This window comes from Hemitrygon akajei, chromosome 12 (genome assembly GCF_048418815.1).
Source record: "Hemitrygon akajei chromosome 12, sHemAka1.3, whole genome shotgun sequence".
NCBI lineage: Eukaryota > Metazoa > Chordata > Chondrichthyes > Myliobatiformes > Dasyatidae > Hemitrygon > Hemitrygon akajei.
The window spans coordinates 56,758,471-56,770,742 of record NC_133135.1 but is presented as its reverse complement, the minus strand read 5'-3'; the positions used below and the strand labels follow the sequence as shown (position 1 = coordinate 56,770,742).

The following is a 12,272-nucleotide window of genomic DNA, read 5'->3' as shown; positions in this document are numbered from 1 at the left end:
TCATATGCTCAATGATCAGAAATCAACTGTAAACTTCAGAATTGGAGGTGTAAAAATAACTTTTAGATGCTTTATGGGATGTTTTACCTCATTAGCAAAAGGTACAAATATAAAAGTGGGGAGATTATGCTAGAATTACACACATTACTTATTGGGCCACAGCCAAAGTTCTGTGTACACTTCTGGTTATATTACAGAAAGTGATTGCATTAAAAGGGTTCTCTACTTTGGAAGATAGGTGGCCAAGGAGAGACTTAACAGATGTATAAAATGTGATGAGAGGACTGGATTAAAAAGGAAGGACCTATTGCTCCAGCCGAGGGATCTAAAGCCAGGAGTTGTGGAATTAAAGTAATTAGTAGAAGTTTTAGCAAGGAATTGAAGAAAATTTGTTTTACTCAGTGGGTAGAAGAGTCTAAAGAGGCAGAAACTAATCACATCAAAAGTAGTACATGAACATGCAGGACCAAATGTGGAAAATCCAGAATTATTTCTCAACCAGCATGGTTAAAAGGGACTAATTAGAAAGAAGGGTGCAGAAGATATATAATCCTTGTGGGTAGAGATAAGAAACAACAAGAGTAGGAAAAAAAACCCACACCCAGATGGGAGTTATATACAGGCTTCTGAACAGCAGCCAGGATGTGGAAAGCATGTAAAAAAGGCAATGTTATAATGGTCATGGGGGATTTCGATATGCAGGTAGATTGGGAAAATCAGGTTGGTGCTAGAACCAAGCGAAGAAATTTGTAGAATGCTTTGAGGTAACTTTTTAAGAGCAGCTTCTAGTTGAGCCCACTAGGAAAAATACAATTCTGGATTGGGTGTTACATAATGAAACAAATTTGATTAGAGAGCTTAAGGTAAAAGATCCCTTAGGAGGCAAAGAAACTAGTATGATTGAATTCATGTATCAATTTGAGGCGGAGAAGTTAAAATCAGATGCATCAGTGGACTAAAGGGAATGACAGAAATACGAGAGAAGAGCTACCAAAGATGATTGGAAGGACACTAGCAGGTATGACAGCAGAGCAGCAATAGCTGGAGTTTCTGGGAGAAATTCTGAAGGTACAGGATAGATTCCTTCTAAAGAAGTATTGTGAAGTATGAATGGGGTAACAAGGAAAATCCAAAACAGCATAAAAGCAAAAAAAAAGAGCATATAATATTGCAAAAATTAAAGAGAAGCTATAGGATTGGGAAGCCTCTAAAAACCAATAAAAGGCCATTAAAAACCCATAAGGAAAGAAAAAGTGAAATATGAAGGTAAGCCAGCCAATAACAGCGAGAGACACCAAAAGCTTTTCCAGATGTATTAAAAGAAAGGCAAAAGTGGACATCAGACCACTGGAAAATGACACTGGAGAGATGAAAACATTAGGAGATGAAAAGCTGGACGAACTTCAAAGGTATTTTGCACTGTGGAAGACATAAGGGCATGTCAGAATTTGGAGTGTCAGGAGGCAGAAGGGAGCTATTACTAGGGTGAAAGCGCTTGGGAAGCTGACAGGTCTGAAAGTAGATAACTGGATCAAATGGAATACAGGGATCTGAAAGAGGTAGCTGAAAGGATTGTAGAGATATTAGTAGTGATCTTTCAAGAATCACTAGATTCTGGAATAGTTCTGGAGTGTGAAAAATTGCAAATATCACTCCACTTTTTAATAAGGAGGCAAAAGACAGGAAATCATAAGCCAGTTAACCAGACTTCAGTGGTTAGGAAGATGTTGGAGTCAATTATTAAAGGGCAAGGTTTCAGAAATTTCCTTAACAGGATATCTTGCCTGACAAATCTGTTGGAACTCTGAGGAAATAACAGCAAGGATAGACAAAGGAGAGTCAGTGGACGTTGTTCAGTTGGATTTTCAGAAGGCCGTTGACAAGGTACCACACGAGGCTACCTAACAAAGTAAGAGCCCATGATATTACAGGAAAGATAGTACCATGAAAAGAAGATTGGTGGACTAGTAGGAGGGAAGAGTGGGAATAAAGGAGGACTTTTCATGTTGGCTGCTGGTGACTAAAAGTGATCAACTGGGGTCAGTGTTGGGACCACTTCTTTTCACATTACATGTCAATAATCTGGATGATGGTAGTGATGGCTTTGTGACAATATAAAGATAGGTGGAGGGGCAACCAGTGTTGAGGAAGCAGGGAGTCTGCAGAAGTACTTGGAGAGTTTAGAAGAGGCAAAGAGGCGGCAGATAGAATACAGTGTAGGAAAGTATACAGTCATGCATTTTGGTTGAGTGAATAAAGGTACAGACTATTTTCTAAATGCAGAGCATGAAGTAAAACTTATCAGGAAATAAAATGAACATAAAAAAGCAACCTTTCCAAAATTACAGAAACTTATCAATGCAAGATTTATAAAATATTGCATTTGTGTTTCATCTGACCTCTACCTGTAAAATGTACCTTGGAGAGAATACAGAATTATAATAGACTTACAATGAAGTTAAAACAGTCAGAGCCAACAACGTTTGTATTTGTTACAAAATATATTTGTAAACCAAATTTCACTCAATGAAAATGTGTACAATGGAATAATTGAAAACGAAGTAGAACACTTGGCATTATACATTATTGGGAATTGCAAAATCAATACCTAGAAGCTTCATTTTCTTCAATTTTGGTAGTACGTACATTTGTAAAATCTAGATTTTAATGCATCTACGTTACAATGGGTTAAATACACAAACTTTCATTAAAAAATTGATAAATTCACCTCTAATTCAGTATCTAGGCACTTCAGTGTTCACAAACATTGAACAATTCTTATGTACTGACCACAAACACCAGCATACAAATTGTTTTTAGAATTGAAAGCATCTTGGAAACCAGCCACTAAACACCTGGACCAAAGCAAAATTATAAGGGAACACTTCACTGAAATGTTAGCCAATCAGACTTGGTGCTGAATAAAAGCAAAGTGCTGCCACAATTTAATAGGAAGGTCCAAAGGATCAACGACCTGTAAATGTGCATGAATTTCAATTCATCTTGTTGTATTCACAAAATCAAGATTGACAAATGTCATTTGATATTTTCCCAGAACATGCATCTTAGAAAATAAAAATATTAGGGAATTCTCATTAAGTATTGCACATTAGGAATTATACAGTTTACTGAAATCATGCGAACATTTTTCTCAAAAGCTTTATATTCCATATGCTTTATATTCATGTTTTATGAAGCTGTCACAAATACACAGATCTTCAAGAAATTTGCCTGGAGTAGAGAATAATTCATCACTGAGGTATGTCTTGATTTGGAACAAGGAATTTTAAATTTGAAACATTGATTTAATTTCCTGATAAGTTAGAATTCAATGGGTCAAGAGAGAGAATGAGTTTCACCAGGTCTATCAGTATTTCTCATGTGAATCAACATTTTCTAAGCAAATTTTAAATTGTTTAGCAGATTCTGTTGAAAGCTCTAAAATATTTGAATGGCTTTATGTTAAACAGGTTACAATTTAAAGTACATTTAAAATTCAAGTTTAAAGTTTTAACACAACCAAATCAAATATATCCTTTGATTGATTTCTCCAATACCAATCAACTACATTGCAGAAAAAAAGGCAGTTCAAAAGTTCATTAAGCACATTTTGAAAAGAGATACAATTCTCCACTAAACCATCCAGGTGATGGCTTTATGATTGGTAGAACTGTATTAGTACGCAGTTCTTTACAAAGATATTTCCAGGCATTTCATGAGATTTGCACATGACATCTTAAAATGAGAGATTTGTCTTCACATTGTTGTTTCCCCAAAGTAATTGTCTATTATTTGAAACTTAGAAAACAATCGTTCCTTCTCAAAGTCATAAATTTATAACTAACCCATAGTGTTCTACAACAATCTTGTTTCTGTCACAATCAAAGTTTAGCTTAATTAAAAATACAGCTTCCATTTTATTCACGCAGTCTGTTACTAGATCAAATTTGGAAGTTGCAATGCAGGAGGCAGCTGACGTACCAATGCTCCAAGAAGACATCCTCAGCTTCTCAATCCTTGAGTAAAAAATTTAAACAGATGTTGAAAACAATAGGCACTCAACTTCTTTTGCTTAGAAGTACAATTTAGGTATCCCTTCTCTGAAATGCTTGGGGCCAAAAGCGTTCCCAATTTCAGACATTTTGGGAGATTGGAATATAATTATATTTAAAACTTGGGATTACCATAATTCCTAACTGAATTTATGCACTAACGGTAAGCAGTCCTTGTCTTATACTTGTTCATTACACATCTGTACTTAACATTAAAAATACTACAAACTATTAACATATGAAAATATAATGAGTTAACAAATGCAGCACAGCAGCTTCGGAATAGCTGAATCAGCTGTTGAACAACAAATGACAGGCTTTCAGTCTTCACCTATGATGACGTGTTAGGATTAAAAGGTTACAGTACACTATCTGTATTTTAACCTTTTTAAAGTTTTATGTAAGGTATAAAAACAATCAGCATTGTAGATTTGTTCTGGTGTTGGATTTTCATCAGTGATGATCTTCGCAACTTATCAATGAATTTCTCTGCTGCTTCATGATCAGGAGACACTATTCTAAAATTTAATGTCGTGCCTCTTCTTAAATTTCTGCAACTAGCCAGCTGAATATTCACAATTACCTTCAACTTTCAGTTCGTCATGGTAGATCTTTGCTTGTTTCGTGATCAGCATACTGTTGAGTGACCAACATTCACTGACAAATCCATTCTTTCAATACATGACTGAGTTCTTCATTTTCACTTTATGCAGCATTTTTCTATTTTTCATTAACTTCTGTTCATAACATATGTGAGATCACTTCTCAGAACTGTCTGAAGCACAGAGATCTATGCATTGCCTGGGAACCTTCCTAGCTCCTTGTGGACTTTTCCATCTGTGATGTCATGTCAGCGCTCAAAAAAAATTTTGAATTTCGGAGTTTTTGGATTTTGGATAAGGGGTACTCAACCAGTGTTACTAAACTTGGTAGTTTTACAGTTTCATCATCATGTGCTGTGTTGAATGATGTGGGCAATTATGGTCTTTGCCCTTAATTGATCGTGGCAAATTTTTCTACAGAAATGATTTGCCATTGCCTTCTTCTGGGCAGTGTCTTTACAATTCGGGTGACCCCAGCCAGTATCAATAAGCTTCAGAGATTGTCTGCCTGGTGTCAGTGTTCACCAAACCAGAACTTGTGATATGCACATACAACCTGCCCCCATGACTTCACATGACCTTGCCCAAGGGTGACCTACAGGCTAGTGGATGAAAGGAGCGCCTTACACCTCCTTTGGTAGAGACACATCTCCACCCCACCACCAAATGTTCATAGTTTAGACTAGGGGTTCCCAACTTTTATTATGCCATGGACCAATACCATTAAATAAGGGGCTCATGGACTCCAAGGTGGAAACCCCTGGTTTAGACACGGTATTTATTTAAAGTGATTTTAGGCATAATATCTTCCATCTCCAAGACTACTAGGCTATTGTACAAGTTAGGTACAAACAATAACTACTTTAAAACAAATGAATTAAGATCCTCAAATAGAGACATCTATTTGGAGCTTTGGAACTTGGGGAATTTGTAATGTCATAAGCTACTGTGGTAAAGTAAAAGTAGGCCATTTAATACTAGTTTTTCAATTGGTCCTTCAACATTGTAATAAAACGGAAAACACTGATAACTACAGATAAAAGTAATTATAAAATTAAAATGAATAAAAAAGTTCATCTGTTAAGATGCTCGTCTCATACAGCAATCTTTCCCTTGGATTCAGTGTTGCTGCTGTTTCCTGATGTCCTGGTTACCTGCTCCTCCGTGAATGTAATATAAGAATACACCAAACTCCCCGCAATGCTGTCAAAACAAAAGGCATTTGAAAGCCATGACATCTCAATGTATTAATGATGCCAAGTTAAATAAGCAAATTTACAGAACTTGGCAGGCCAAAGAGATCACTCAAAGAAGACCCTCAAAGGAACTCGAATCCTATTAAACTGAATGTTATACAATGCATCTGTTACATCTTTTCTTAAAGAAAACTGTGTCATAATAAGTCCTTCCAATTGTCTGCAAATTTCCTTCTAATGACCCAACATGAGGAGAGTCAAGAGAATATATGCACATTACTTATCTATGAAAAAGATACATCTGATAAATGCATTCTTATTTGCCCAGATTTCATTGCAACTAATGACTATTTAAACTTTGGAAACTAAAATGGTATCCAGTTACAACTGATTTGCACTAGACTAAACATCTTGTCATCTGACTCAAGTCCCAATGCAAGACACAAGTATAAGATGATCTTCAAATCAATCCTGTTGAAAATGACTTTAAATCAAAGGTTCTTGAGCATATTCCTTAATTACCATCGGTTAAAATATATTATTCAGTAATTTGTCTCATTCCCCTCATGGGTACCTCGCAGGATGCAAAATGGCTAGCACATTTACCCATATAATTACTATGAGCATATGTTAAAAATATAGCAATTTGTCACCCAGTACTTGGGAATATTCAAAAAGATGAGATATAGCCCATTGAAGTATCAATAGATTTAGATTTTCCAAACTATGACAGCAGAAATACTTTATCAAATGCTATAATTCCCAAACTTTAGAGCAAAGTGATTAAAATACCAACTCATCACTAACCTGATATTTAATCCAATGAAGTTAGTCCACGTGAATATATAATCTCCACCAAGAAACATTCCAATGTAAGTCACCAAAATATTCTGATGGAAAATATTTTTAAAAAACTTTTTAGAATGCTAAAATGCATGCTGTGTATAAACTTGAGGAAAGTAGATCAAGCAAGCCACTGGACATGCTTGAAACAAGATGTGGCAATATGAAGAATTAAAGATCAAATTGCTTTTAAATTCAAACAGAGGAGGATTTCTAATGCAGCTTAAGCATGTATTTTGAAAGACAATGCACTTCATGTTCATCAAAGTGGAAGCTGGGTGCTGATTCCAATTTTTAGCAAGTTATTTTTGCAAACATTAAATATTGCCAAAATGAAACTCTCATTTTCAACTTTATTTCTTCTCTATTCTCTGGCTGCTTTATGGAGGCAGCGGGAAGTACAGACAGAGTGTAGACAGTAGTCAGGAAGTTCCATCTAATATAACAAAGTTGATGCTTCAAAGTTGGTGCTATCCTTCCCATGGTTGGAAATTTCCTTAATCCTACACTGAATGCACTGTTGCACTCATCTTTCAACTGGCTTCCAGATATTAACACAAGAACTACATTTGGCCCTTTAAGGCTGCTGCATCACTCAGCGCAACCATGCCTGATCCCCTTCCTCATCAGCTTATGCCTGGTTGCTTTCCAAATATCCCTCGATGTCTTTGCAAAGGGATCATCTTATACAATCATCTTATAGGGAAGATTGTACACAGGATGCAGAAGGCATAAACTTAAATAAGACAGGAAAGCAATCATATTAGGACATTTGCTAAACACTGAAAGGTATACAGAAGTTAAATTAACAAATTAGTGCAAAATTCAGTAGCTCAATACACTTAAGAACTGATGGTGAATCAAATGACATCTGAGGGAAGATAGTTCTTTGACATTTTAATTCTGAACCTTTGCGTCCACAGACAGGACTGTACCTGATTGGTCTTTAACCAAAAACTGATATTGATTATACACAACTCAAAGTTCCCATTATTGTATAAAGATTTTTAACCAAAATATGAAGCATTTGGGACAGGGCAAGGAACAGCAAAAAACATTTTATAGATTTTTCAAAAGGGAGGAAGCTGCACATAGCAGTATACGTTGTGCAAGGCTCAGAAAGATGAGGGTATGATTTTTATTTAAGGCTTTCAATATGGGGAAAAAACTTTCAGACTTGTAAGCTATTGAAAGACTAAATTCTGACTGCAGAGTAACATTCAACATTGATCTGTTGTCAAGTATAGGGAGAGGACTGCCAGAAGGGAAAAGGGCACAATTTGCAGTTTTGCTGGCAAAATTAAAATGTTAAGTTTGTTATACTGGATAGAACAGTTTCTAACTGGCTATATTCACACCAGAAAAACTTCCATATCTGTCCCTTGTTGTGCATTTTTATTTAGCAGGAAACATTCAAAGTATTCAATGACTTTTGTAGTCTGCTTTTGGGCTTTAATGCATGGTAATTAGAACAGCACGATTAGGCAATTTCCTATAAAAGAACACATCTTGTGTGCACAAGTAATGCCATTTTGTTTCATAGTTCAGCAGCTCAGGGGCAAGCTCCTAAAGCCAAAGACCCAGAAATGGTACCAGAAGACTGAAGAGGCTAATGATTTTGCTTTATTTAAGAAGGGTTGGAAGAACAAGCAAGGGAACTGAAGACTGGTGAACCTAAAATTCAGTGGTGGGAAAGTTACTGGAGGAGATTTTAAAAGACATGATCTATCAGCATTTGTGAAGATAAATACTAACAGGCATGGTTGTGTGCAACAGAAACCATGTCTCAAATTTGAACGAGTTTCTCTTTTGAAGAGGTGACAAATGGGAATTCATTATTGCACGATGGATTTTAACAAGGCCTTAATAAGGTCCATATGGCAAGCTAGACTGGAAATTTAGATCAAATGGATACAAAGGGACTGGTGTTGGATCCGCTGTTGCTTAACAAAGCTATTAACAAGGCTAATAAGTTTGTGAGTGACACCAAATGGTGGTGTGGTGGACAGTGAAGGTTAACTAAGATTACAACAGGATTTTGATGAACTGGAGAAGGCGGCCAAGTAACGGCAGATAACATTTAACTCAGCCAAGTGCAAGGTATTTCATTTTGGCAAGATAAACCAATGCAGGACATGCAGAGTAAATAATGGAGCACTGGAGAGAGAGTTGTAGAACAGAGAAAATTAGGAGACAGTATACTGTTCTCTGAAAAGGTGGAAGTCTGGCACAAAGTACACTGCACATACTGTGGTCAAATCAACATGTACAAACAAGCTGGAGGAACTCAGCAGGTCAGGCAGCATCCGTGGAAATAAGCAGTCAATGTTTCGGACCAAGACCCTTCGTCAGGACTGAAGAAGGAGGGGGCAGGGGCCCTATAAAGAAGGTGGGGGGAGGGTGAGAAGGCTGGTAGCTGCCAGATGAAAAACCAATCAGAGGGGAAGCAGGGAGGGGATAAGCAGGAAAGGTGAAGAAGGAATATAAGGGGAAAGCGCTATGAAGAAGACAGTATCATGAAAGAGGTGATAGGCAGCTAGAAGAGAAGGCAGAGTGAAAGTGGGATGGGGGAAGGGAGAGGGAGGGAATTACCGGAAGTTGGAGAATTCAATGTTCGTGCCAAGGGGCTGGAGACTACCCAAACGGTATATCAGGTGTTGTTCCTCCAACCTGAGTTTGACCTCATTATGGCAGTAGAGGAGGCCATGTATGGACACATCCGAATGGGAATCTGAAGCAGAGTTGAAGTGGGTGGCAACCGGGAGATCCTGTCTGTTGTGGCGGACAGAGCGGAGGTGCTCGACGAAGCGGTCCCCCAATCTGCATCGGGTCTTGCCAATGTAGAGGAGGCTGCACTGGGAGCACTGGATGCAATAGATTACCCCAACAGACTCACAAGTGAAGTGTTGTCTCACCTGGAAGGACTGTTTGGGGCCCTGAACGGTGGTAAGAGAGGAGGTGTAGGGACAGGTGTAACACTTATGCTTGCAGGGATAAGTACCAGGTGGTATCAGAAGAGGTATCTTTCCACCCTGTCAAATGTACCTCTTCCCACCCTGCCAAATGTAAAAATGCTACTCCCTATTCCAATTCCTCCGTCTCCACCGCATCTGCTCTCAGGATGAGGCTTTCCATTCCAGGACATCTGAAATGTCCTCTTTCTTTAAGGATCATGGTTTCCCTTCTGCCGTCATCAGTGATGCCCTCACCCGCATCTCCTCCATTTCCCGCACTTCGGCCCTCACCCCATCCTCCCGTCACCCAACAGGGATTGTTTTCCCCTTGTCCTCACCTACCACCCCACCAGCCTCCGGATCCAGCACATTATCCTCCGCAACTTCCGCCACCTTCAACAGGACCCCACCACTAAGAACATCTTTCCCTCTCTGCTTTCCACAGGGATCGTTCCCTCCGCAACTGCCTGGTCCACACGTCCCACCCCAGAGATCTCCCACCTGTTACTTATCCCTGCAAGCGTAAGTGCTACACCTGTCCCTACTCCTCCTCTCTTACCACCATTCAGGGCCCCAAACAGTCCTTCCAGGTTAGGCAACACTTCACTTGTGAGTCTGTTAGGGTCATCTATTGCATCTGGTGCTCCCTCCTCTACATTGGCAAGACCTGATGCAGACTGGGGGACCACTTCGTCGCGGACCTCCGCTCCGTCCACCACAACAGACAAGATCTCCCGGCTGCCACCCACTTCAACTCTGCTTCACATTCCCATTCGGATATGTCCATACACGGCCTCCTCTACTGCCACGATGAGGCCAAACTCAGGTTGGAGAAGCAACACCTCATAGACCGTCTGGGTAGTCTCCAGCCCCTTGGTACAAACATCGAATTCTCCAACTTCCGGTAATTCCCTCCCTTTCCCTTCCCCCATCCCACTTTCACTCTGCCTCCTCTTCTAGCTGCCTATCACCTTTCTCATGATTCTGCCTTCTTCTACTACCCATAGTGCTTTCCCCTTACATTCCTTCTTCACCTTTCCTGCCTATCCCCTCCCTCACCCCTTGATCTTTCCTCTGATTGGTTTTTCACCTGGCACCTACCAGCCTTCCTCTCACCCTCCCCCCACCTTCTTTATAGGGCCCCTGCCCCCTCCTTCTTCAGTCCTGACAAAGGGTCTTGGCCCGAAATGTTGATTGCTCGTTTCCACAGATGCTGCCTGACCTGCCAAATTCCTCCAGCTTGTTTGTACGTGTTGAAAGTCTGGCACACTTGGTTTCAGTCAGGACATTGAGAACAGGGATTGTGATGTCTTGTACAAATTATTGTCAAGATCACATGAAATATTGTGCATTTGTGGTTGCTCAGCAGAAAGAATGATATTAATCAGGAAAGGTTGCAGAAAACAGTCACGAGAATATTACTGGGACCAGAGGGCTTGAGCTACAAGGATAGACTTCTTTCACCTGGAGTGTAGGAGACTGAGAGATAACCTTATAGGATACATATAAAATTATGAGGACATAAATAAGATGAATGGGCACAGCATTCTTACCAAGATAGGGGAGTCTAACACTAGAAGACATAGGTTTAAAGTGAGCGGAGAAAGATTTAACAAGGGACCCATGGGGTAACTTTTCCCAAACAGTTGATGGTGGGTATATGGAATGAGCTGCCAGAGGAACCCATAGAGCCAGGTACAATTACAATGCTTAAAAGAAATTTAGACAGTTAATGTTAAGATTTAGATGGATACAAGGTCAAATGCTGATAGGTAGGCAACTTAGCCAACAGAGTGAAATTGGGGCCAAAGGGAAATGCTTCTATATTAAAATACGCATCAAGTTAGTTCTGGAATAGACTGTAGCATGCAGAAGGTCCCTGGATTATGGAAGACCTGACCTACAAAAGCTGATTTATTTTATTTAAAAAACACACATTCTTCCAGACTCTATTTGTAGGTAAGGTACTTGAAATGTTTCACCAGTAAACAATGCAGAGATAATCCATACAGAAAAAAAGTGTTCCCTTCTAGTAAACATTATGAACTGCAAGTCACTTCTTGTTAACACACAACCCCTTTTGTTGAACTGCAATTAGTTCACTTGATGACTGGCAGATCACTCTGTCATTCTACCTGGGCTGCTTTCAGACAAACACAAGTCATAGTTGACTTGCTGGTAAGAATTGTAATCATCCACATCGAATGATTACAAATCATCCTTGCAAATCAGTACACATGGCTATCAGGCTAAAGACTTCAGATAAACAATTTCCCCAAAATGATAATTTCCAACCTATGGAAAATTCAAATTACTGACTCTCTTAGGAAATGGAACATTACATAACCCGTGGATCCCGTTAGTGGTAAACAGCAATACAATTGATCTAGGTGTAGTTATGCTAAAATATGAAAGAGAATTCACCAGAACATAAATGCTAAAAGGGAATCTTCAACAATTATTCAGGGATTCTCAGCAGTACAAGGATGGGATGCGATTCATCTGTAATTAACCTGAATCAGCCCTGACTTCAAATTATAGCTGGTATTTGAGGGCAGAACTAGGGTAGACTGCTTGCCATATACTGCAGTTTTATTTCTCCCATCCTAACCAAAGGAACTGCTA

The 12,272-nt window shown here is 39.1% G+C and overlaps 1 protein-coding gene across 2 annotated transcripts in view; it reads right to left on the bottom strand.

The window, feature by feature from the left end:
- Positions 1–2,482: 2,482 nt before the first annotated feature.
- Positions 2,483–12,272, bottom strand: part of LOC140737043 (solute carrier family 35 member D2-like protein) — a 52,611-nt gene continuing 42,821 nt past the window's right edge. The window contains exons 11-13 of one of the 2 annotated variants that reach the window (XM_073063150.1): positions 6,658–6,740; positions 5,755–5,857; positions 2,483–4,016 (exon numbers count right to left, since the gene is read on the bottom strand). In XM_073063150.1, coding sequence (XP_072919251.1) covers positions 4,011–4,016; positions 5,755–5,857; positions 6,658–6,740 — 192 coding nt within the window. In that variant the 3' untranslated portion in view covers positions 2,483–4,010. The remainder of the gene's footprint in view (positions 4,017–5,754; positions 5,858–6,657; positions 6,741–12,272) is intronic. The other variant, XM_073063151.1, reaches the window with a different exon arrangement.